Source organism: Artemia franciscana, chromosome 4, assembly GCF_032884065.1.
Source record: "Artemia franciscana chromosome 4, ASM3288406v1, whole genome shotgun sequence".
Classification (NCBI taxonomy): Eukaryota; Metazoa; Arthropoda; class Branchiopoda; order Anostraca; family Artemiidae; genus Artemia; species Artemia franciscana.
The window spans coordinates 982392-1009502 of NC_088866.1; the positions used below are offsets into that span (position 1 = coordinate 982392).

General features: G+C 34.8%; 2 protein-coding genes across 10 annotated transcripts in view; one reads left to right on the forward strand and one right to left on the reverse strand.

The window, feature by feature from the left end:
• LOC136025840 (uncharacterized) overlaps positions 1–27111 on the reverse strand; it is a 151500-nt gene that overhangs the window by 68233 nt on the left and 56156 nt on the right. Inside the window, exon 3 of one of the 6 annotated variants that reach the window (XM_065701853.1) lies at positions 12411–12540. The exons of 4 other annotated variants lie outside the window; for them this stretch is intronic. In XM_065701853.1, coding sequence (XP_065557925.1) covers positions 12411–12491 — 81 coding nt within the window. In that variant the 5' untranslated portion in view covers positions 12492–12540. Of the gene's footprint in view, positions 1–4644; positions 4672–12410; positions 12541–27111 lie in introns of those variants that run through there. One more of the 6 variants, XM_065701854.1, reaches the window with a different exon arrangement.
• LOC136025838 (uncharacterized) overlaps positions 4859–27111 on the forward strand; it is a 50731-nt gene continuing 28478 nt past the window's right edge. The window contains exons 1-2 of one of the 4 annotated variants that reach the window (XM_065701839.1): positions 12510–12625; positions 15720–15848. In XM_065701839.1, coding sequence (XP_065557911.1) covers positions 12617–12625; positions 15720–15848 — 138 coding nt within the window. In that variant the 5' untranslated portion in view covers positions 12510–12616. Of the gene's footprint in view, positions 5000–12471; positions 12626–13040; positions 13080–15719; positions 15849–27111 lie in introns of those variants that run through there. The other 3 variants (XM_065701842.1, XM_065701841.1, XM_065701840.1) reach the window with 3 other exon arrangements.

The following is a 27111-nucleotide window of genomic DNA, read 5'->3' on the forward strand; positions in this document are numbered from 1 at the left end:
TTTTTTTTATTTAATTTCTGATGTTTTTTATATAATGATGGGAGATCCTGTAACCCCTTCATAGTAGTGTCCCTTCCCCCATGATAACTTCTTCCCCATGTGAACCCTGTATCCCTTTTGGTATCAGATAATTATTTGTAAACAAGCCCAACTTGAGCTTTCCAATAAATTAAATTACAAATCCTTTTGCGATTCTGATTTTAACAAGGTACTTTTTTTCTCTGCATTTTTATTCAATAGTTGGTTTTGGGAGAAAGAAGAAAGTGCAGCAACCTCTCTTTTTAGTACCGAACTTACAGATTGAGGAGTTTTGCATTGAGTCAGGACTTAGCTTTTTTTTTCCCAGAATCAAGACTGTGTGAATTTGGCTGCTAAGCAGGACTTTACTCATTTTTGCGCTGAGGCATTGTCAAGTTTTGTTAACTGAAAGTAAAGAGCGACATTAAAACTTTAAAAGAACAGAAATTGCTTCGTATATCAAAGGGGCTACTTCCTCATCTTTACGCTAAAGTTTGACTCTTTCTCTCAACTTTTCTTTTTAAAACAGTAAAAAAATTTAGCGTAAAGAGCGGGGCGTTGAAGAGGAAGCAGCTCCTTTTATATACGAAGTAATTTCTTTTTGTTTTAAGTTTTAATGTCGCTCCTTACTTTCAGTTAAAAAAAAAACTTGTTTTTTTTATTTAATTTCTGAACGTTTTTGAAACAATGTATGTTTTGATTTTGGCTCTCCGCAGAGCAGTAATTAAAACGAAATTTGCATTTTTTTTGGGGGGGGGAGGCTAAAAGGCTCTCTCATAATTTTTGATCGAATGATTTTGAGAAAAAAACCGGGGAAGGAAGCCTAGTTGCCCTCCGATCTTTTGGTTACTTAAAAAGGCAACTAGAACTTTTAATTTTTTACGAATGTTTTTATTAGTAAAAGATATACGTAACTTATAAATTAGCCTACGTAACGAATTTTTGTATTCTCATGTTTTTATTACATATATGAGAGGGTTAAGCCCCCTCGTTAGTAACTCGCTCTTTACACTAAAGCTTAAATTTTGTCCCAATTCATTAAGAATGACCCCTGAATCACAAAAGCCGTAAAATAAATAGTTGAAATTACTAAAAATACTTTAGCGTAAAGAGCGAGGTATGAGCAGGAGGTGAGCCCCTCATATGCGTAATAATTTCTGTTAGTTTTAAATTTTAATGCTGCTCCTTACTTCCAGCTAAAAAAAAATTTTCCATATTTATTTTTTCATTGTTTTTTTTAATAATGCTAGAAAATCCTGCGCTTCCTTCATGGAAAGTTTCTTCCCCCATGACAAATTCCTCGATGGAAAGTTCCCCTAACGTATCCCCCTCTTCTCAACCCCACCCGCAACCAAATTATTACAATCGGACCATTTTATGCTTCCAAGCTTATACACTTGAGAACGGGCACCAAAAACGCCTTTCTAGTCCTATAGGACACATACGGATGGTAAAACTGATAAAAATAACGTAGATATGAGCAATAGCTTTCAAAAGAGCCTTTAAACACCTATCAAAAAAGATATAGTAGCCCACTAGTCCCGGATTTTCCACTTGAGACATGGCACCAAATCTGGCCCTTACAGATAGTGCAATTTATAGGAAGAACATAGATATGAGTAATACCTTTTATGTAAACTATTAAACGTCTGCCTACGATGCTCTTGTAGCCCGATAGCAGAACCTTTTGAGAAATAGCACAAATAGTGCCATTTTTAGGGTCATAAGCACTTTAATGGGGTGGAATTTACAAAAAAACACATGGAGATGAGAAATGGCTTATAAATGAGCGTCTAAATGAACGTTCTGGTAACCCACTACTCCTGAAAATACAGGACACAGATCACTGCTACCCATGCAAAAAGTGATTTTCCTTGTTGTTCAAGGTGAGGGACTGTAATTACCTTGTACAAAGTTTTCGACCATGCTAATTCCATCGTATGATTTCATTTTGATCTGACGCCATTTTGAGAGGTTTTGAACTTTTTTTTTTAATCACCATAATTCTTTTTACAATAAACTTTTACTTTCGAAATAATAGTTACCATTCTTCAGCACAAAACACTAATTTTACCCCCAAGGGAGAAAAAGCTAACGACTTAAAATTTTGAGTTTCTCCCAGTTTCTGAGGTAGTATTGCCGTGCGGCCGTGCGTTCCTTCCTTAAGACACACGTAGTATATGCGAAATAAACGGTTAATATTATAGCTTTATTTTAAAGTGTCATTTAAGTTATTTAATTCATTTAAGGCTTGATAAGAATAATGTAGAGTGATTTATGCTTTTGCATTGTCTATTAAAGAAGAGAGCGACTTGATATCTGAGTAGAAGGGGAGGAGTTTGCCCGAATACAAAAAATAGCATTTTCTTACTTAATTTGACTCTTTTGGTGAACGAATAGATATGTTACAAAGGAAATTTCAACTGACGCATGGGTAGAAACTAATGTGTTACCTCCCTGTATTCCCAGAATATTTTTGGTATAACCATAAATCTTTCCCTGGGGCTTTAGGAAAGACTGTCCAAACAGAGGGGTGGTGGTTATGGAATAGAGATTATTTATCACAATATGTGAAATATCGGAAGAGTTCATTGTTGCACATTTGCATTGACAATCTCCCCTCTTCCTTTTTGCAAAGTTCAGCTTCACTGTTATCACATCACAAAAGCCGCTGTCATCACATCACAAAAATGTACTAGAAGAGTATGAAAAAAAACGAAAGAAGTTAGAAAAAATGAAGAAAAAATTAAAAGCAAAAAAAAAGGACAAACAAGCCAAAAAGGAATAATAAAAAATTGTACAGTAATGTGACCTGAACATTCAACGCAGAAAGAAAAAAAAAAAAACAGAAGACTCAGGTTTCAACCGAACTATCAGTTTACAGGGACAATCAGTTTACTAAACCGTATATTGTAGATGGTTAAATGGAAAGTCGGATATTTTAATAGACCTGTCGTCAAAACGAGCTGATAATTTATCCATCTTTTCATATGAAAAACATAGGATTTTTTACTAATATTAGGTAAAAAAAAACATTTTTTTTAAACTGAAAGCAAAGAACGACATTAAAACTTGAAACGAACAGAAATTATTCCGTATACAAAAGGGGCTGTCCCCTCCTCAACACCTCGCTCTGAAAGTGTTTTATTGTTTTAAAAAATAGAGTTGTGAGAAATAGTCAAACTTTAGCGTAAATAGCATGGCGTTGAGGGGAGGGGGCAGTCCTGTCATATATGGAATAATTTTTGTTCGTTTTAAGTTTTAATGTTGCTCCTTACTTTCAGTTAAAAAAAATTTTTATTATTTAATTTCTGAACATTTTTGAATTAATGCTGGTTTGGATTTTGGCTCACCGTACATGAATAGTTAAAATGAAATTTGCACATTAATTTTACTTTTTTTTGGCTAGACGGCTTTCTCGAAATTTTGATCGGAAGATTTTTAGAATCAAAGGGGCGGAGTAAGGAAGCCCTCCAGTTTCTTGGCTACTTAAAAAGGGCATTAGAACTTTTAATTTTATTTATGAACGTTTTTGTTAGTAATAAATAAACGTAACTTACGAATTAACTTACGTGTCAAATTTCTATGTTCGTATATGTTTATTACCTGTACTAAGGTGTTCATCCCCAAATCAATACCTCGCTCTATACGCTAAAGTTCAAATTTTGTTCCAATTCTTTAAGAATGGCCCCTTAATCACAAAGCTTGTTTGATTAGAATAAATAGCTCTTATGAAAGTACTTAGAAAAAACTTTAGGGTAAAGAGCGGGGTATTGACTAGGGGCGAAAACCCCTCATGTACATAATAACTTCTGTTCGTATTAAGTTTTGATGTTTCTCCTTACTTTCAGTTGAAAAAAACTTTTTTATTTAATTTCTGATGTTTTTTTTATATAATGATGGGAGATCCTGTAATCCCTTCATAGTAATGTCCCTTCCCCCATGAAAAGTTCTTCCCCATGCCCACCCTGTATCCCTTTTGGTATCAGATAATTATTTGTAAACAAGCCCAACTTGAGCTTTCCAATAAATCAAATTACAAATCCTTTTGCGATTCTGATTTTAAAAAGGTACTTATTTCTCTGCATTTTTATTCAAAAGTTGGTTTTGGGAGAAAGAGGGAAGTGCAGCAACCTCTCTTTTTTGTACCGAACTTACAGATTGAGGAGTTTTGCATTGAGTCAGGACTTCCAAGACTGAGTGAATTTTGCTGCTAAGCAGGACTTTACTCATTTTTGCGCTGAGCCATGATGTAATGTTTTTATTTTTTTTTGTTGAGTCTACCAGAAGTCCTATCTTGGTTCAATAATACACTGCGTCAGGTATGCAAACATGGGAGTTTTTTTTTGTTTGGGGGGGAACAATAATAAAAAAACTATTCAGTAATCTTAAAAAGGTGGGCCCCTAAAATAAAAAAAAAATTGCGCTGAGGCATGATATATTTTTTTTTAAGTCTACAAGAAGCCCTATCTTGGTTCGACAATACACTGCGTCAGTTATGCAAACACGAGAGTTTTTTTTCGGGGGGGGGACAATAATAAAAAAAAAAGTATTCAATAATCTTAAAAGGACGGGCTCCTAAAATAAAACAAAAAATATTGGAGCTTTAAATTTGGGGCAAGTTACCGACTCCTCCATATTGTGCACATCCCTGTCCTGAGCCACAGATTAGTTTCCGTTCACTGATATCTCTTTCTGGTGAAAACATGATTCTCTGACCTTCTTATTAAGAGCTTCTGAAATGCTGAAACTTGTTTAAAAAAATCTTCTTGTGTATGAAAACTCGAATATAGGCATATAATACCAGGCCAATATCGTTATCCAGAAGTGGTTTTATAAATTAGTAACTAGTCTCAGAACACTGAAACACGAAAAGTGTAAAAAAGATATTGTGGTAGTTCCATAAAGGACGTAATAAGTAATATTACGTAAAACGACGTAATATTATTTGCAAAGGATGTAATAAGACACCATGATTTTAGTAAGTCTTTAATTTTAATTTTTCTCAAATTTTCTTGGAGTATTATATTTTTAGCAGCATATAACCAAAAAAGATTTAAAACACAGATAGCTCACACCTTAAATTGGTTGTGCCATTAATGATTAAACAATAAAAAACGAGTTTTTTTTTAACGGAAAGTAAGAAACGACATTAAAACTTAAACGAACAGAAATTACTTCGTATATGAAAGGGGCTGCTTCCTCATCAACGCCCCGCTCTTTAAGCTAAAGTTTGACTCTTTCTCTCACTTCTACTTTTTAAAACAGTAAAAAAATTTGGCGTAAAGAGCGGGACGTTGATGAGGAAGCAGCCCCTTTCATATACGAAGTAATTTATGTTCGTTTTGAGTTTTAATGTCGCTCCTTACTTTCAATTAAAAAAAACTTGTTTTTTTTGTATTTAATTTCTGATTGTTTTGAATCAATGCATGTTTGGATTTTGGCTCTCCGAAGATGAATAATTAAAACGAAATTTGTATATTTGTTTTGTTTTGCTAAATGGCTTTCTCATAGTTTTAATCGAATGATTTTGAGAAAAAAAGATCGGGAGAAGAGGCCTAGTTGCCCTCCGATTTTTTGGTTACTTAAAAGGCAACGAGAACTTTTAATTTTTTACGAATGTTTTTATTAGTAAAAGATATACGTAACTTACAAATTAGCTTACGTAACGAACTTCTGTATGTTTTTGTCATGTATATGAAAGGGTTCACCCCCTCGTCAGTACATCGTTCTTTACACTAAAGCTTAAATTTTGTCCCAATTCCTTAAGAATGACCCTTGAATCACAAAAGCCGTAAAATAAATAGTTGAAACTACTAAAAATTCTTTAGCGTAAAGAGCGAGGAATTAGGAGGATATGAGCCCCTCATATACGCAATAATTTCTGTTCGTTTTAAGTTTTAATGCTGCTCCTTACTTCCAGTTGAAAAAACTTTTACGTATTTATTTTTTGATTTTTTTTTTTTAAATAATGCTAGAAAATCCTGCGCTCCCTTCTTGGAAATTTTCTTCCCCCATGACAAACTCCTCGACGGAAAGTTCCCCCAAGAAATCCCCATCTTCTCAACTTCTCCCCCAACCAAAAAATCACCCAGAAAACGTCACTACACTTCCTAATAAACATTACTACATGTAAGCACTAGTCAAAGTTTATAACTTGTATCCCATCCCACGAGGACTGTGGGGAGACATAGTTTTGACATAGTAATGACATAGTAAAGACATAGTTATAAGGTTTTTCGACTACGCTGATAAAACGGCTATCTCAGAATTTTGATCGGGTGACTTTGGAAAATAATTAACTTGGGAGGGGGCCTAGGTGCCCTCCAATTTTTTTGTCACATAAAAATTCACTAGAACCTTTCATTTCCGTTAGAATGAACCCTCTTGCAACATTCTAGGACCATTGGGCCGATACGATCACCCCTGGGAAAAAAAATAAACACGCTTCCGTGATCTGCCTTCTGGCAAAAATACAAAATTCCACATTTTTGTAGATAGCATCTTGAAACTTCTACACTAAGGTTTTCTTATACGCTGAATCTGACGGTGTGATTTTCGTTAAGATTCTATGACCTTTAGAGGGTTTCCCCCCTATTTTCTAAAATAATGCAAATTTTCTCCGGCTCGTAACTTTTGATTGGTTTTGATTGGCTCGTAACTTTTGATGTAGCTATTGGTATCAAAATTCCATTTTTTATGAGTTTTGGTTACTGTTGAGCTGGGTCGCTCCTTACTACAGTTCGTTAACACGAACTGTTTGATATGGTGGATGCAAGGAATATGCAAAAACTGGAATAGCCAAGGCAAAGGGTGAGTTTCCCAGTGAAACGTTTTCGAACATTATGAAGATAAGTCTGTGAACTAGGACAAGGATAGAATTAGCTATAGGCAAAAAAACACTCCTCTTAAAGTGAAGTTATAGAGAAAATGAGTTTTTTTTAAATGTGGTGGATTAAGTATATTTAGCTACTTTTACTGACTTAAAAACAAATTAATAAGACATTTATCTTACGAAGAAGACGAAGAATTAATAAGAAATAATAAAAATTATTTTCTGGCCTTGAGATGGGATGGGGGCTGTCAGCCATACCCATGTTAATTTCTGCTTGTTTTGCGTTTGACTTAGTTATTTATTTAATTTCGGTTAGTTTTGGGTTTCACTTATTTATTGATAGTGATATATTGATTTCGGGAGGTATTTGTTTACTTTGAAAATGATAATGGGAAGGAGTTTGGTGTTTTTGATTTTAACTTTTTTTTTGTTGGTGTATTTAAAAACATTTATTGCTTCTACAAAACGTCAGCAAAAACGTAGATTTGTCCATTAGTGAAGTAGTTATAGATTGTAAATAGTTATAACTATGTTTATTAATAAAGTCTTTATATAACTTTATCAGTAGGCCTATTTGGCATAGTATAATAAAAGCTTGGCGTAAACTGAGAGGAGCTGAGGAGAGGGTATCCCCCCTCACATACAGAATAATTTCTGTTTATTTTAAGTTTTAAGGAAGCTCTTTACTTTCACTTGAAACACAAACGGTTTCTTTTTTTATTTCAATAAATAAAAAAAAAAATCAGCCGAAAGTAAAGAGCAAAACTCAAAACAAATAGAAATTATTCCGAGAATGAAGGAATTGCCCTTCTGATCCTTGACCTTGATCTTCACGATAAAGTTTTTAGCACTTTTATAAAAGCTTTCTATTCTAATTAAACAGCCATTATGTTTCAAGAGTCGTTCTTAAGAAAATGGGAGAAACTGTCAAACTTTAGCGTAAAGAACAAGGTATTAAACAGGCGGTAACCTCTTCACGTGCAAATTTATTTCTTTCCATATTAGATTTAATGTTGCTCCATGCTTTCAGTTGAAAAAAACGTGTTTTCTTATTTGATTTTTGATTGTTTTTCAAATAATGCCGGCAAATCTCGCTCTTACTATATGAAAAATTCCCTCCCCTCATAGGAAACTCCTCCGTGGAAAGTTACTCCCATTTAAAATACACCCCTTTAAAATACCTTCTGGACAACTCTATCCTCATTGAAAATCTCCCCTCACCCTCCACAAAATTATTTGTAAGCGATTCAGCCTGAGAAAACATCCTTTGCATACTTTCATTTGAAAAAAGGACTTTAAGCTCTAATAACTTTTCCTATCACTCTAGAAATAGTGATCGTTTTCAATAGGAATTTTTTTTCCAGAAATCAAAACACGCTGAAAATATCCCCCGGAACATCTCCAAATTGAAAATTGAATCGGTAAAGCAAAAGTAAGACAATAAAAAGAATTTTATATAGGAATTCTGTCAAATCCTCTCAGTCTAAAATTTGCCCTGAAAAACTCACCCCTGGAAATTCCCACCTCAGAAAAGTATCCCCATGAAAATTCATTCCAAGCACAAAATACCCCCCGAGAAATGTCTGTGTACTTCCCAATAGCAAATATTACACATAAAAAATTGACAAATTTTATAATTTGAAGACCTATCCAAGGAGCTGTGGTTCGTCATGTTATCTCCAAAGGTATACTTTTGGGACCTTTTAACTATGCTGAACAAAATGGCTATCTCAACATTTTGATTGAACGAGCTTGAGTAAAAATGGACGTGGGAGGGGGGCTTGTTTCCCTCCAATCTTTTGAGTCCCTTTAAATAAGCATTAGAACTTTTAATTTCTGTTCAAATGAACCCTCTTCCAATGTTATTGGGACCATTGCCACGATACGATCATCTCAAAAGAAAAAAACAACAACAAACAAATAGACACACATCTGTGATCTTTCGTCTACAAAAAAAAATAATAATACGAAATTCCACATTTTTGCAGATAGGAGCTTGAAACCTTTATAGAAGGGCTCTCTTATATGCTGGATCTAATGATGCGGTTCTTATGAAAGTTCGTTGACTTTTAAACCATTTTCAATAATCCAGCAAATTTTCTCCTGCTCATAGCCTTTTATGGTTAGCACTAAGCTTAATGGATCTTATATATTTGGAATCAGCATAATAAGACGATTCTTCTTATATAAAGAGTTTCCGTCTCACTGGAAGTGATCTCTGTAGTGGGAATCCGCAGTGGAAAACCCTTTTTCCCTTCAATACTTTTAAAGGTAGCATGGGCTATTCCGCAGGAAAGGATTAAGGACTAGAGTCTTTGGATCCCAAGAGAATTAAATTGATTCGTAAAATGATTTTAATGTAATTGCAAATCTGGAGTTTAGTTCTATATAACAAAAAAACATAGATTATACACAATCAATTTGTTAATAAAGACTTAGTGTACTCAATGTCTTATGTCTGTTTTGGACTACTTGAAAGAAAGGCTTGGTCATAAGAACATTGGGAAGGGTCATCCAATGGGAAATCAAGAGTGCCACTGTATTTCTAAGGTTAAATATTATTGGAGGTTCGACAGCTCACAAGTAACCTTTTTGTGCACCCTGTATCTCTTTTGGTATCACAAATTATTTTTAAACACACCTGTTATTCAAAATAGTAGACAAATACAACAACTATGCCCCCAGGGCCAATAAGACCCTTGCGGCCCCAGGAACAATTGTCCTAAACTATACCAAAACCTGTTTTTATAGATATAGTTGAGACGGCCCGTATGTTTGGTCCTGGTTATATTGTCGGATTGGAGCCCTTTAGAATATTTCACTTTTCTGGGTCCCCCAGGGTTCTCCATAGATATACTATTAAAATTACGAATGTTCCTGAGCAGATCAAAAGACTTTATATGCGAAAGACTTTTAAAATAGTGTATCTGCAATATTTCGAGAGTTTTACATTACATGCCCCTTTGGACTTCGAACCTCAGTCAATTCACGAGGTAAGTCGAATACTTCATGTGTACCGAGGTCTTAAAAGTACCATATCTTCAGTATAATGAGGACCACTTAGATAATTGAGATCTATTTAAAAAAAGCTCTAGAGTAACCGGGTTTGCCTAAAATACCCACTGGGAGGATGGAGAAGAGACGGGGTGCTACAAAATTTAGCTGATCCCTTCAAAGTTTCTACGCTCTGAGCCCATATACGACTTAAATGTATACACCTTGAAGTCACCAGGTTAATCAAAAGATATTATATATGCTTAGTCGTAATCCTTGTATATAACGTAAATAGCTTATCAGTACAAATCGTAAATAGCGGATCGTTATTTTATCAGGAACAGCATGAGGGAAGAAGTTAAAACTCCGAGGGATTTTTCATGCAAATCTACTTCGAATCTTGTGATTGTTGAAGAAATGAGGGAAGGATACAGTGGCTAAAAAATAAATTCTCCAATTTTGTCAAGCAATTTTTTGGAGCAATTATTTTTCTTTATCGTCTAGTCTTTTAAAAAGTATTGACGCCAAGGACTTCCTCGGGCCTCAGTAGGGAAGTAGTTGAAGGAGGTGTGTGTTTATTTTGCCTCCAATGATACACAAGTGAAAATTTTTGTATTAGATCCTTTCAAACAAGGTTTTATGCGCCTATATTTCTACTGAAAAGTTTTTGGAAGGGAAAGAGTGTTTTAGAAGGGTCCGTACTTGATTCCACTTTAAATAAGGTCTATCTGCTAAAAGAAGGTGGTGTGTTGAGGATGAAGGATTTTGAAGGATCCCTACCCCACTTTAGCTTTCCAATAATTAAAATTGCAAATCCTTTTGCGATTCTTATTTTAACAAGGTACTTTTTTCTCTGTATTTTTACTCAAAACTTTGTTTTGAGTAAAAGAGGGAAGTGCCGCACCTCTCTTTGTAGCACCGAACGTACAGATTGAAAATACTTGCAGGTATTTATTTGCAAAAAGATTTTATTTTTTCCACCTTTCTGCTATGAAAGTTGACAGTGGAGGAAGACTAGACGTAGTTTTGACTTAGCTTGTCAAAAAGTTCGTGGTAACGAACTGTAGTAAGGAGCGACCCGGCTCAATAGTAACCAAAACTCTAAAAAATGGAATTTTGATACGAATAGTTACATCAAAAGAATTGCATTTTAATGCTGATTTTAATTGCACTTTTTTGCCAGAATACAGATAACGGATGCGTGTTTATTTGTTTTTTTGTTTGTTTTTTTCCCCAGGGGTGATCCTATCGACATAGTGGTCCTAGAATCTTGCGAGAGGGCTCATTGTAACAGAAATGAAAAGTTCTAGTGCCCTTATTGAGTGACCAAAAAAATTCGAGGGCACATAGGCCCCCTCCCACGCTAATTATTTTACCAAGGTCACCGGATCAAAATTCTGAGATAGCCTTTATTCACCATAGTCGAAACACCTTATAACTATGTCTTTGGGGACGACTTACTCCCCCACAGTCCCCGTGGGAGAGGCTACAAGTTACAAACTTTGACCAGTGTTTACATATAGTAATGGTTATTTTGAAGTGTACAGACGTTTTCAGGGGGATTTTTTCATTGGGGGGGGGGGGGTTGAGAAGAGGGAGATATGTTGGGCTTGGAGGAATTTGTCGTGGGGGAAGAAAATTTTCATGAAGGGAGCGCAGGATTTTCTAGCTTTATTTGAAAAACACAATGAAAAAATAAATATGAAGAAGTTTTTTCAACTGAAAGTAAGGAGAAGCATTAAAACTTAAAACGAACAGAAATTATTACGCATATGATAGGCTCACCTCCTCCTAATACCCTGCTCTTTATGTAAAAGTATTTTTAGTAATTTCAACTGTTTATTCTACGGCTTTTGTGATTCAGGGGTCATTCTTAAGAAATTGGGACAAAATTTAAGCTTTAGTTTAAAGAGCGAGGTACTGACGAGGGGGTGAACCCCCTCATATACGTAACTAAAACATGAGAATACAGAAGTTCGTTACGTAAGCTAATTTGTAAGTTACGTATATCTTTTACTAACAAAAACATTCGTAAAAAATTAGAAGTTCTAGTTGCCTTTTAAGTAACCAAAAAATTGGAGGGCAACTAAGCCTCCTCCCCCGCTCCTTTTTTCTCAAAATCATTCGATCAAAACTATGAGAAAGCCCTTTAGCCAAAAAAAAAACAAATATGCAAAAATTGTTTTAATTATTCATCTGCGGAGAGCCAAAATGTAAATATGCATTGATTTAAAAACGTTCAGAAATTAAATAAAATAACAAGTTTTTTAACGGAAAGTAGGGAGTGGCATTAAAACTTAAAACGAACAGAAATTACTTCGTTTATGATAGGGGCTGCTTCCTCATCAACGCTCCGCTCTTTACGCTAAAGTTTTTTACTATTTAAAAAAGTAGAGTTAAGAGAAAGAGTCAAACTTTAGTGTAAAGAGCGGGGCGTTGATGAGGAAGCAGCTCCTTTCATATAAGTTACCGACTCCTCCCTATTGTGCACATCCCTGTCCTGAGCCACAGATTAGTTTGCGTTTGCTGATATCTCTTTCTGGTGAAAACATGATTCTCTGACCTTCTTATTAAGAGCTTCTGAAATGCTGAAACTTGTTTTAAAGAAAAATCTTCTTGTGTATGAAAGCTTGAATATAGGCATATACTACCAGGCCCATGTTGTTATCCAGAAGTGGTTTAGTCGCAGAAAACTGGAACACGAGAAGTATAAAAAGGTTATTGTGGTAGTTCCATGCTTATTCTTTACAAAGGACGTAATAAGACACCATGCTTATGGTAAGTCTTTGCTTTTAATTTTTCTCAAATTTTCTTGGAGTATTACCTTTTTAGCAGCATATAACCAGAAAAGATTTAAAACACAGATAGCTTACACCTTAAATGGGTTGTGCCATTAAGGATATGGTGGATGCAAGGAATATGTAAAAACTAGAATAGCCAAGGCAAAGGGTGATTTTCCCAGTGAAATGTTTTTGAACATTATGAAGATAAGATTGCAAACTAGGACAAGGATAGAATTAGCTGTAGACAAACAAATAATCCTTTTAAAGTGAAGTTATCGAGAAGACGAGTTTTTTTTTAATGTGCTTGATAAAGCATATTTAGCTAGTTTACTGGCTTAAAAACGAATTAATAAGACATCGATCTTACGAAGAAGACGAAGAATTAATAAGACATAACAAAAATTATTTTCTGACCTTGAGAAGGGATGGGGGCTGTCAGCCTTACTCATGTTAATCTCTGCTTGTTTTGCGTTTTACTTGGTTATTTATTTTAATTTCTGTTAGTTTTGGGTTTCACTTATTTATTGATGGTGATTTATGGTAGGTTTACTTTTGGTAGACTATTTGATTTTAGTGCTACTCATTTTTGATTTAATGGAGCTCTTTAATTTTCTTTGAAGATTTTATTTTGTAGCTGAAGGTTTTTAAATTAAATTCTGGTTGTTTGTATTGACACTGTCTTATTCATGGAAAGAGAAAATAGAATGTCATATCTTTTCCTTTTTTAAAGAATCCATAGTTTGGCTTGTTATTTGTATATTCGAGAAACTTTTAAACAATTTTTATCAACATACACCTTTTGGAAAATGTTGACCCAAATAGTATTGTTTAATTTGGTTTTGTACTTCCTCTAGTTGACCAAAAAATGAAACTTGGATACACTTACACTCTTTTGATCTAGTTAATTTACATGAGCAGAAGTCACAATAGTAGTAGCCCTAAAAGTTTGGACTTAAAACCCTCAGTATTTATGAGATTAATTAAAAAAAAACTTTCCGAACAAGAAGTTTTTCAATGAAAAGTAAAGGCCACAGAAATTAAACATTAAAACGAACAGAAATCAAATAAACAACCATAGCAAACAAATATGCAAAAGGTGCCATATAAATGAATAAATAAACCTGAAAATTAGCAAAACTTAAATTTGATATGCAAACCAAGCTCAAAACGAGCTAACAGCCTTTTGCTATTCTAGAATAAATAAAACCAAAAATGAGCAGAAATCAAAAAGTTCGTGGTAACGAACTGTAGTAAGGAGCGATCCGCCTCAATAGTAACCGAGACTCTGAAAAACGGAATTTCTATAACAATAGTTACATATTGCATTTTAATTTGAATTTTAAATATATAAGTTTTATCGCCCATCAAAAGTTACGAGCCTTAGAAAATTTTCCTTATTTTAGAAAATAGAGGAAACACACCTTAAAAGTCATACAATCTTAGCGAAAATCATACAATCAGATTTAGAGTATCAGGGAACCCTACAGCAGAAGTATCAAGCTCCTATCTACAAAAATGTGGAATTTTGTATTTTTTTGCCAAAAGACAGGTCACGGATGCGTGTTTATTTGTTAGTTTTTTTGTTTTTATTTTTTGTTATTTTTTTCCCAGGGGTGATCGTACCGACCCAGTGGTCCTAGAATGTGCAAGAGGGCTCATTATAACGGAAATTCAAAGTTCTAATGCCCTTTTTGAGTGACTGAAAAAATTGGAGGCCACCTAGGCCCATTCCCACGCTAATTTATTTCCCAAAGTCACCGGAACAAAATTCTGAGATAGCCATTTTATTCAACGTAGTCAAAAAACCTTATAACTATGTCTTTCGGGACGACTTACTCCCCCACAGTCCCCGTGGGAGGGTGGTGGATTGTCATGGTGGATGAAAATGTTCATGAATGAGGCGCAGAATTTTTTAGTATTTTTTTTTTAAAATAATGAAAAAATAAATACGAAAAAGTTTTTTCAGCAGAACGTAATGAGCAGCATTAAAATTTAAAACGAACAGAAGATATTACGCATATGAGGGGTTCATCTCCTCCTAACACCTTCCTCTTTACGCTAAAATAATTTTATTAATCTCAACTATTTATTCTACTGCCTTTGTGATTCAGGGTTAAATTTAAGCTTTAGTGTAAAACGCGAGGTATTGACAAGTGGTGCACTCCCTCATATGCTTAATTAAAACATACCAATATAGAACTTCGTTACGTAAGTTAATACGTAAGTTACGTATATTTTTACTAATAAAAACGTTCGTAAAAAATTAAAAGTTCTAGTTACCTTTTTTAAATAACCAAAAAATTGGAGGGTAACTAGGCCTACTCCCCTGCTCCTTTTTTTCTCAAAATCTTCCGATCAAAACTATGAGAAAGCCATTTAGCCAAAAAAATAAATTAATATGCAAGTTTCATTTTAATTATTCATGTGCGGAGATCCAAAATCAAAACATGCATTAATTCAGAAACGTTTAGAAATTAAATAAAAAAAACAAGTTTTTTTTAACTGAAAGTAAGGAGTGACAATAAAAACGAACGAAATTACTCCGTATATGAAAGGGGATGTTTCCTCCTCAACGCCCCGCTTTCCTACTGTTTTAAAGAGTAGAGTTGAGAGAAAGAGTCAAACTTTAGCGTAAAGAGCAGGGTATTGAAAAGGGGGCAGCCCGTTTCATATACGGAGTAACTTCTATTCGTTTAAAGTTTTAATGTCGCACCTTACTTTCAGTAAAAAAAAAATTGTTTTTTGTATTTAATTGTATAAAGACTCATAGCAAACATACGAACAGGTTCTAATTTAAATGAATAATTAATCTTAAAACGACTAAAACTTAAATTGAATATGCAAATCAAGCTTTAAACGAACAAAATCACTACAACCAAGAGTTTGGCTACTGCCCCCTTTCCTAACGGTAAAAGCATAAAGGCCTTTGTGTCATTGGAGCATAACTGGAAACGAATTACATTACAAATACATTGTTTTGTACAGGTTATGACATTGAAAATGAAATTGAAATTACAATGAATTATGAACTGATAAGCTGTCATCATTTATTATTATTATGTATCAAATATTCATTTTAATCTTATTAGTTCTCTCCAAGACTGTTCGAGAAACATGTAGTTTTTACTACAAAAAAGAGTTTGGCTCCTGACCCCTTCCGAGCTGTACAAGTCGAAAGTCTACTCCAAATTTGGCGCTTTACTAAAACGAATTGTATTGCAAGTATTTTCTTTTATATTTACTATTTCTATATAAAATACAAAATTATATTTAAAATATTCATTTTAATTTCATTAGTTCCTTCCAAGACTTCCAAGACACATAAAGTTTTCAGCAAAGCGTCGTTTCGCAATAGGCCTAATACTTTTACCGTTAGGGGGCAAATTTCTTGCTGGGGGTTTTAACTGGGGGACTTTTGCAGGGGGATGTAAGTTTCCATGGGGGAATTTTACAGGGGAATTTTACAGGGGAAGGGAAGTTGCCAGGGAACAAACTTTTCAGGGGAAATTATATACTGGGGGAATTTGCCAGAATTCTTATACAAATTTCTTTTACAAGTCTTGATTTCTCTTTCCCGTCTCAATTTTACGCGTGGAGTTGCTAAGAGTAATTGTCCGGAGTAAATTTTCACTAGGATTTAATTGTCTAGAGGAAATTCCCGTGGGGATGGGGTTTCTCTGCGGATGTGAGGCCAGATTTCCTGCCTTTATTTAAAAAATGATCAGAAATTACATAAAAAACAAGTTTTTTTTATGGGACAAATTTTGTCCCAGTTCTTTAAGAATGACTCCTGAAATACAAGGGCCGTTTAATTAGAAGAATAAGACGTCTTTTTAAAAGAACTAAAAAACTTTAGCGTAAAGAGTGAGCTGTTGAGGAGGGGGCAACCCCCTTCATATACATAATAATTTCTGTTCGTTTTAAGTTTTTGTGTTGCTCCATTTTAAATTAACACTTTTAATTTTCCAATATAAATTTTACTTGTTTTAAGATTCATTGATTCATTTATATGGGACTTCTTTTTTTCTATGATTTTTTGTTTAATATCTATTCGTTTTGGGTCTCCTTTATTCTTTAATAGCAATTTTTGGTCTTTTTAAGTTTGAATTATTTTATAGTAATTATTTTTAATAAGTATGATTTTCTAGTAATTATTTTTTAATAAGTAATATGCAAGTATTTTTCAAAAAAAAGGGGGAAACACCACCAAAAACTCAAGTGATCCTAATGAAAATCACACCATAAGATTAAGCTTATCAGAGAACCCTACTCTATAGGTTTCAAGCTCCTCTATTCTCGAATGTGGAATTTTGTATTTTTTTTTTCCAGAAGAAAGATCACAGATGTGTGTTTGCTTGTTTTTTTGTTTTTTTTTCAGGGGTGATCGTATTGACCCAGTGGTCCCAGAAAATCGGGAGAGGACTCATTCAAACGAAAATTAATAGTTCTAGAATCCTTTTTAAGTGACCAAAAATTGGAAAGAAGCTAGGCACCCTCCCCAACCTCTTTTACTCAAAAATTTCCGATCAAAATTTTGAGATGGTCGTTTTTTTCTTCATAGTTGAAAGGCCCAATAACTATAGCTTTGAGTATAATAGGACCCCTCACAGCCCCAGGGGAAAGTTCTTTAAGTTATGAGACTTGCCTATTTTTTACGCATAGTATTTGTTATTGCGATTTATACATACCTCTTCGGGTTTAGGCGGGGGGGGTAGATTATCTACTGGGGTTTTTCCACGGAGGAATTATCAATGGGGAGAAAAGTTTCCAGGCAGTACACTTGTCATGGGAAATTTTACACTGTGTGAATTTTCCAGAATTCTTATATAACATTCTTTTTATATGGCTTGCTTTCTCTTTTTCGTCTCAATTTTACGCGTGGAGTTGTTAAGAGTAATTGTCCGGGGTAAATTTTCACCGGGATTGAATTGTCTAGAGGATATTCCCTTGTGGAGGAGGTTTTTACGTGGAGGTGGGGCAAGATTTCCTGGCATTGCCTAAAAACGACCAGAAATTAGATAGTTAAATATGAAGGATGTTGCCCCCTCCTCAACACCTTGCTCTTTACGCTAAGTCTAATTTTGTTCCAATTCTTTAAGAATGATTCCTTAAACACAAGGGCCGTTTAATTAGAACAGTAAGATGCCTTTTTAAAAGTACTAAAAGTTTTAGTGTAAAGAATGAGGTGTTAAGGAGGGGGTAACCTCCTTCATATACTTAATAATTTCTGTTTGTTTTAAGTTTTAATGCTGCTCGGGAAATTGCCAGAATCCTTATACGAAATTCTTTTTATGTCTTCATTTCTCTTTTCCGTCTCAATCTTATGCGTGGAGTTGTTAAGAGTAATTGTCCGGGGTAAATTTTCACCGGGATTGAACTGACTAGAGGATATTCCTGTGGGGAGGTGGTTTCTCCGCGGAGAAACCCCCCGTTTCTATTGAAACAAGTTTTTCAACTGAAAGTAAGGAGCAACATTAAAACTTAAAATGAACAGAAATTACTAAGTATATGAAAGGTGCTACCCCCTCCTTAACACCTCATAATTTACGCTAAAGTTTAATTTAGTCTCAATTCCTTAAGAATGACTCCTGAAACAAAAGGGCTGATTAATTAGAACAATAAGACGCCTTTTTAAAAGTACTAAAAAACTTTTACCGTTAGGGAAGGGGGCAGCAACCAAACTCTTGTTTGAAGTGAATTTGTTCGTTTTACACTTGATTTGCCTATCCAATTTGTTTTATTCGTTTTAAGATTTATTAATTCATTCATATGTTACCTTTTTTTGCAATTATTGTTTGTTTAATTTCTGTTCGTTTTAGTATTCATTTATTCTTTAATAGTAATTTTTAGTTGTTTTGACTTTGAATTAAAAAAAAAAAAATTTTAACTGAAAGTAAGGAGCTACATTAAAACTTAAAACGAATAGAAATTACTTCGTATATGAAAGGGGCTGCTTCCTCATCAACGCCCAGCTCTTTACGCTAAAGCTTGACTCTTTCTCTCAACTCTTCTTTTTAAAACAGTAAAATACTTTAGCGTAAAGAGCGGGACGTTGATGAGGAATCAGCCCCTTTCATATACGAAGTAATTTCTGTTCTTTTTAAGTTTTAATGTCGCTTCTTACTTTCAGTTAAAAAAACTTGTTTTTTCTTATTTAATTTCTAAACGTTTTGAATCAATGCTCTCAACGAAATTTGCATATTTATTTTTCTTGGCTAAATGGCTTTCTCATAGTTTTGATCGAATGATCTTGAGAAAAAAAGAGCAGGGGAGGAAGCCTAGTTGCCCTCCGATTTTTCGGTTACTTAAAAAGGCAACTAGAACTTTAATTTTTTACAAATGTTCTTATTAGTAAAAGATATACGTAACTTATAAATTAGCTTACGTAACGAACTTTTGTATTCTCATGTTTTTATTACATATATGAGGGGGTTCATCCCCTCGTCAGTGCCTCGATCTTTATGCTTAAGCTTAAATTTTGTCCCAATTCATGAAGAATGACCGCTGAATCACAAAAGCCGTAGAATAAATAGTTGAAATTACTAAAAATACTTTAGCGTAAAAAGCGAGGTATTAGGAGGAGGTGAGCCCCTCATATGCATAATAATTTCTATTCGTTTTCAGTTTTAATACTGCTCCTTACTTCCAGCTGAAAAAACTTTTCATATTTATTTTTTCATTGTTTTTTTTAAATAATGCTAGAAAATCCTGCGCTCCCATCGTGGAAATTTTCTTCCCCCATGACATATTCCTCGGTGGAAAGTTCTCCTAAAATATCCCCCTCTTTTCAACCCTCCCCCGACCAAAAAATCTCCCTGAAAACGTCTGTACACTTCCCAATAACCATTACTGTATGTAAGCACTGGTCAAAGTTTGTAACTTGTATCCCCTCCCATGGGACTGTGGGGGAGTAAGTCGTCCCTGAAGACATAGTTATAAGGTTTTCGACTACGCTGAATAAAATGGCTATCTCAGAATTTTGATCCGTTGATTTTGGGAAAGTAATTAGTCGTAGGAGGGGGCCTAGGTGCCCTTCAATGTTTTTGGTCACTTAAAAAGGGCACTAGAAGTTTTTATTTCCATTAGAATGAGTCCTCTCGCAAAATTCTAGGACCACTGGATCGATATGATCACCCCTGGAAAAAAAAACAACAAACACGCATCCGTAATCTGCCTTCTGGTAAAAAATACAAAATTTCACATTTTTGCAGATAGGAGCTTGAAACTATTACAATAGGGTTCTCTGATACGCTGAATCTCACGGTGTGATTTTCGTTAAGATTCTATGACTCTTAGGGGTGTTTCCCCCTATTTTCTAAAATAAGGCAATTTTCTCAGGATCTTAACTTTTGATAGGTAAGACTAAACTTGATGAAACTTATAAATTCAAAATCAGCATTAAAATGCAATTCTTTTGATGTAGCTATTTGTTTCAAAATACCCTTTTTTAGAGCTTTGGTTACTATTGAGCCGGGTCCTCCCAATCCAGATCTTATTGTGAAAGTCGGTTTGGAAGGTGAATATAGTGACCATATCCCTTTGTTCCTGTCGATCCCCGTCCGAGATACTCCCGCTTCTGAATTTGTCAAAAGGAAATCTAAATTTGTACGTGTTAAATCTTGGGACAAGATTGATAAGGGTATCTTCCAAGGGGAGTGTGACTTCATGCTAGATAAAATCCGAGTTCCGTTTCAACTGCTCCAACGGCAACCTGGGATGGACAAGTCTGACATTCGTATTGAACTGAAATTTTATTGTGCGCAGATTACCCACGCTCTAAAAAATGCCGAAAAATTCGCTGTCCCAGTGAGAACGTGTAGATCTGGAACCGAAAAATTTGGATGGTCCAGTAACGAGAGCCTCAAATGCGCTTGTCAGTCCTCTCAATTTTGGTTACGTCTATGGAATGATTGTGATAAACCTAGAAAGTTGTAAATTCTTTACGGTTCAAACAGTTCATGGTAACGAACTGTAGTAAGGAGCGACCCGGCTCAATAGTAACCAAAACTCTAAAAAATGGAATTTTGATACCAATAGCTACATCAAAAGAATCGCATTTTAATGCTGGTCTTAAATATATAAGTTTCATCAAGTTTAGTCTTACCCATCAAAAGTTACGAGCCTGAGAAAATTTGCGTTATTTTAGAAAATAGGGGGAAACGCCCCCTAAAAGTCATAGAATCTTAACGAAAATCACACCATCAGATTCAGCGTATCAGAGAACCCTACTGTCGAAGTTTCGAGCCTCTATCTACAAAACTGTGGAATTTTGCATTTTTTGCCAGAAGGCAGATCACGGATGCGTGTTTATTTGTTTTTTTGTTTTTTTTTGTTTTTTTTCCCAGGGGTGATCGTATCGACCCAGTTGTCCTAGAATGTTGCAAGAGGGCTCATTCTAACGGAAATGAAAAGTTCTAGTGCCCTTTTTAAGTGACCAAAAAAATTGGAGGGCACCTAGACCCCCTCCCACGCTAATTATTTTCCCAAAGTCAACGGATCAAAATTCTGAGATAGCCATTTTATTCAGCGTAGTCGAAAAACCTTATAACTATGTCTTTGGGGAAGAGTTACTCCCCCACAGTCCCCGTGGGAGGGGCAACAAGTTACAAACTTTGACCTGTGCTTACATATAGTAATGGTTATTGGGAAGTATACAGGCGTTTTCAGGAGGATTTTTTTGGTTTGGGGGAGGGGTTGAGAAGAGGGGGATATGCTGGGGGAACTTTCCTTCGAGAATTTGTAATGGGAGAAGAAAATTTCCATGAAGGGAGAGCAGGATTTACTAGCATTATTTAAAAAAAAAAACAATTAAAAAATAAAAGTGAAAAAGCTTTTTCAGCTGGAAGTAAGGAACAGCAATAAAACTTAAAACAAACAGAAATTATTACCCATATGAGGGGCTCACCTCCTTCTAATACCTCGCTCTTTACGCTAAAGTATTTTCGGTAATTTCAACTACTTATTCTACGGCTTTTGTGGTTCAGGGGGTCATTCTTAATGAATTGGGATAAAATTTAAGCTTTAGTGTAATTTAAGCTTTAGCGAGGTACCGACGATGGGGCGAATCCCCTCATATATGTAATAAAAACATGAGAATACAAAAGTTCTTTACGTAAGCTAATTTATAAGTTACGTAAATCTTTTACCAATAGAAAGATTCGTAAAAAATTAAAAGTTCTAGTTGCCTTTTTAATTAACCAAAAAATCGGGGGGCAACTAGGCTTCGTTCCCCGCTCTTTTTTTCTCAAAATCATTCGATCAAAATTATGAGAAAGCCATTGAGCCAAAAAAAAAATATGCAAATTTCGTTTTGATTATTCCTCTGCGGAGAGCCAAAATCAAAACATGCATTGATTCAAAAACGTTCAGAAATTAAATAAAAAAACAAGTTTTTTCAACTGAAAGTAAGGAGTGACATAAAAACTTAAAACGCACAAAAATTACTTCGTATATGAAAGAGGCTGCTTCCTCATCAACGCCCCGCTCTTTACGCTAAAGTTTTTTACTGTTTTAGAAAGAAGAATTGAGAGAAAGAGTCAAACTTTAGCGTAAAGAGCGGGGCGTTGATGAGGAAGCAGCCTCTTTCATATACGAAGTAATTTCTGTGCGTTTTAAGTTTTGATGTTACTCCTTACTTTCAGTTGAAAAAACTTGTTGTTTTCATTTAATACTTACTAAGCGCCACTTTCAGAAGGAACTCAAAGCTCACCGGTTTGGCTAAAGTGTTGCAATTGCGGAATCGATCGCGAATGACCCTAATAAGTTATGGAAAACTCGTTTGGCTAATAATAAAACTCGGGAAAGTTAAAGTTTCTTACAATGCCTGTCCCTGTGCCCTGGGGTTTTTATCGGCCCGTGAGTTTGTGTTATCTGATCTTTGAATTATGTAACATTTTTGTCTGATAAATTTGGGGGAAAAGGGCGTGGGGGCTATTTGACCTCTGATCAGTTTTGACTCCTAAAGAGGGCTGTATTATTTCCAATATCCGATCGAATGACCCCCCTCCGAAGTTTATTCGACCATTTCTTCCATATGAAGTGCCTCTGGGGAAAAAATTGGAGTCTTATGGCCTTACGGTTGGCGGGAGAGGCTAGTTGTTATTGGATCACTTTTGAATCTTAAAAAGAGAGTTAGAACTTTTATTTTCTAATGATTTGAGTCCCTTGATTTGATGATTTGATGATTTGATGATTTGAGAAACGACCGTTTCTTCCATAAAAGCCTTATATGACCTCGGACATAAGATGCAACCCTTTTCTGGGTTTCTGGGGGGTTATGTTGACCCAAAAGTTTTTGTCATTTGATTGTAGGACTATTTCAAAAAAAAAATTAGCGGTCTCAAGATTTTGATCGGATGTATTTCGAGAAAATGGGGTGTGGGGAGGGGCGTATTTCCGTCGATCATTTTGATGACTCTTACATAATACCTTATCTGTTCTCAGAGTAAAATTTATAACACTTCCCCCTGGGTTCTGGAGGGTTGTGTCAACCTATCAGTGTTTGTTGTTTGATCTTTAAACTATTTTGAAAAAAAACGGCTATCTCAATATTTTGGTTGGATGCATTTGGGGAAAAAAGCCTGGGGAGGCTAGTTGCCTTCCGATTGCTCTTTTATATTAAAAGGGCTCGATGAAATCCAATTTACAATTGGTCCCGGGGCATAATTTACAATACTTGCCCCTAGGTTCTGGGGGGCTGTGTTATCCTTGAAGTTTTTGTTATATGATATTTGGTCTATTTTGAACAAAAGAGCTGAAAAAATCTGAAGGGATACATTTAAAGAAAAGAGGGTTGAGGGAGGGGTGCTGGTTGCCATCGGATCACTTTTGACTCTTAAAAAGTGAAAGAGAACTTTCAATTTTTAATCATTTGAGTCCCCTCTGAGGCTTATATGACCACTTCTTCCATAAAATGCCATAGGCCCTAACTGCGTAAGTTACAGCCCTTCCGCCAGTTTTTTATCTGATCTTTGGACTATTTCAAACAAACTGGCAATTTCAAAATAATCATCAGATGCATATGGAGAAATAAGAGTGTGTGTCTCTGGGAGGGGGTGTAGATGACCTTGATCCCCTTTTACTTTTAAAGAGGCGACTAGAAATTTCAGTTTCCATTCACATGAGCCCCCTCTGAAGTTTATACAACCAATCTTTACACAAAAACCTTATATGCCCCAGGGGAATAACTTAAAACCTTGTTCTCGGGCCCTGGGGACTTATATCGACCCTGATTTTTTTTATTTTGTGTTTGCACTATTTCTAACAAAATGGATATCTCAAAATTTTATCGGAAGGAATTGGGGTAAAAAGGGCACGGGGAGGCTAGTTGCCCTCCAACCACTTTTGACTCTTAAAAAGTGAGCTAGAAATTTCGATTTCCAATCAAATGATGCTTCTTTGAAGTTTATACAAGCATCCCTTTCATAACAACCACAAATGCCCCCAGGGCATAACTTACAACCCCTGTCTCTGGGTCCTGCGGTAGTATGTCAACACCAGAGTATTGTTTTCTGATATAAGAATTATATATGGGGGGCTAGTTGCCGTCCAATCTCTTTTGACTCATAAAAAGTGAGCTAGAAATTTCAACTTCCAATTAAATGAGCCCTTTATGAAGTTTATACGAGCATCCCTTTATAAGAACCATATATGCCCCTAGGGCGTAACTTACAACGCCTTCCCCCGGGCCCTAGGGGTTTGTGTCGACACCAGAGGTTTTGTTATCTCATCTCTGAACTATTTTTAAAAAAAATTTTATCTCAAAATTTTTATCGGATGCATTTGGGGGAAAAGGCGAGGGAGGGCGGGGGGCTATTTCCCCTCTGATAACTTTTGACCCTTAAAATGGGCACTAAAACTTTCGATTTCCCGTTAAATGAGCCACCTCCAAAGTTTATACGACCATCTCTTCCATATGAAGTGCCTCTGGAAAAATAATAATAAGCAAATAAATAACAAAACATTGGAGCCGTATGGCTTTTACTATAGGCCACACTATAGCGTTGCCTCCGAAAGAATAGTTGTGTAAAATTTTTGTGTAAAAATTATATAAAATTTGTGTGTAAAAATTGTATAAAATTTTTTCAACTTATCAAGCATTTTCATTCGAAAGGGAATAGAGCTTTCATGGCTTATAACTATATTCCCAGTCAAACAGTTCGTGGTAACGAACTGTAGTAGGAGCGACCCGGGTCAATAGTAACCGAAACACTAAAAGATAGAATTTTGATACCAATAGTTACATCAAAAGAATCGCATTTTCACGCTGATTCTAAATATATCAGCTACATCAAGTTTAGTTCGCCTCGCTCTTTACGCTAAGGTTTTTTATTGTTTGAAAAAGTAGAGTTGTGAGAAAGAGTCAAATTTTAGCGTAAAGAGCGGGGCGTTGAGGAGGGGACAACCCCTTTCATATACGGAATAATTTCTGTTCGTTTTAAGTTTTAATGTCGCTCCTTACTTGCAGTTAAAAAACTTGTTTTTTTTAAATTTAATTGATCACTAAATCCACATCCTAACCTCTTGCCACTTGGGTATGGAGAAGTCTAGGCATGTGGCTCTGGAACTGCTCAAAGCTTTTTATTAATAGAAGGATCACATATTATTATACTTGCTTGTTCATTGTATTTACTTATTTTTACTATTTAGGATACAACTATTTGGATGTATATAGAGATATTATAGTGCTAAAAACCTATTTATATTTTTTTTTTCTGTAATGTTTTTCCAGTTGTTAGGTTACTGTTCAAATTTTCCTTGTTTATTGTTATTTCATACCTTTAGGCTACGTCTAAAGTTTCTTGGTGTTTGTCAGAGGCGGGGAGATGTTTAGTGAAATAGGTTAGACATGCGAACATTTTTCTTAGGCTTCGAAAACCTTAAAAATCTTTTTTTGAATAAAAGCTAATCTTTCCTAACTGCCGAGGTTGTCCACATCCAAAAAAATGATCAGAAATCAAATAAAAAATAAATTTTCTAAGCTTAAAGTAAGGAGCGACATTAAAAATTAAAACAAACAGAAATTATTACGTACATGAGGGGGCTAATCCCCTCCTGACCCCTCCCCCCCCCAAAAAAAAAACAATGTAAAAAGAATCATTGCAATGTTATTCTTATATTGAAAACGGGCAAAGATTAGTTTTTAAAAAAATCTGAGGGAAGCAGAGAGCGAAGTTAAAACTTAAAACGAACAAAAATATTACGTATATGAGGGGGCTGACCCCCTTCCCTTACAAAAAAGAATCATTGCAATGCTGTTCTTACATAAACTTAAATCAAAACCAGGAAAAGATTAATTTAAAAAAAAAAAACAATTTTTCCTGAGGGAAGTAAAGAGCGAAGTTGAGAGTTAAAACGAACAAAAATTCTTTCTTCGCAGTATATATATATATATATATATATATATATATATATATATATATATATATATATATATACATATATATATATATATATATATATATATATATATATATATATAAAAACTAACACAAACTAGTAACTAGCGCTAGTTTTCAATAATCCTACAAGCAAGGGATAATTCAATTAGTGGTTTGTATTTATTAGTTTTATTGATATACATCGGATGGACTGAGGAGCAATACTTTTGTTCATTTTATATATTACATATATATATATATATATATATATATATATATATATATATATATATATATATATATATATATATATATATATATAAACTAGCACAAACTAGTAACTAGCACTAGTTTTCAATAATCCTACAAGCAAGGGATAATTCAATTAGTTGGTTTGTATGTATTAGTTTTATTGATATACATTGGATGAACTGAGAAGCAATACTTTTGTTCATTTTAAGTTTCAACTTCGCTCTTTACTTCCCTAAAAAAACTTTGATTTTTAAACTTAGCATTCAAGAATGTCAAGAGGACAGTGGTAGTCCATCATTTGCTCCATATCTCTCAAAGTCCCCCATATCTCTTTAACAAGATGTATAGTAAAGAAGAAAATACTACATGATATAACATATGTGTGTTGTGCAGCTGAATGTGCATTAGAAAAAACTAATATTATTCCTAAGAAAAAATTCTTTACCTTGGCAAAAACCATCCTTGTTTCAACTTTAATGTTCCTATTTCTCATAATATCGAAAAAAATAAGAAAAAATCATTAGCATAATAATAAGGGCATATAGGCTATGAAGCAAGGGTAGGGGCGAAATTTTTAGGGTTACCCTAAGAACTGTGAGGGGTTGACATCCCCAAAGGCAATATTACTTGACCTTTCAACAATGCTGAAGAAAATACATGTCTCAAAATTTTTATTGAATGTTTTTTTTGGGAAATGATGGGCATGAGGGGGTTGGGTTGCCCTCAAATCACCTTTGAATTTTAAAAAGGGCACTATAGCATCCAATTTCCAGTCAAATGAGTCCCAACTGAAGTTTTTACAGCCACCAAATCCATAAGGACTTTAAATGCTCCTAGTGGATAGCATTAC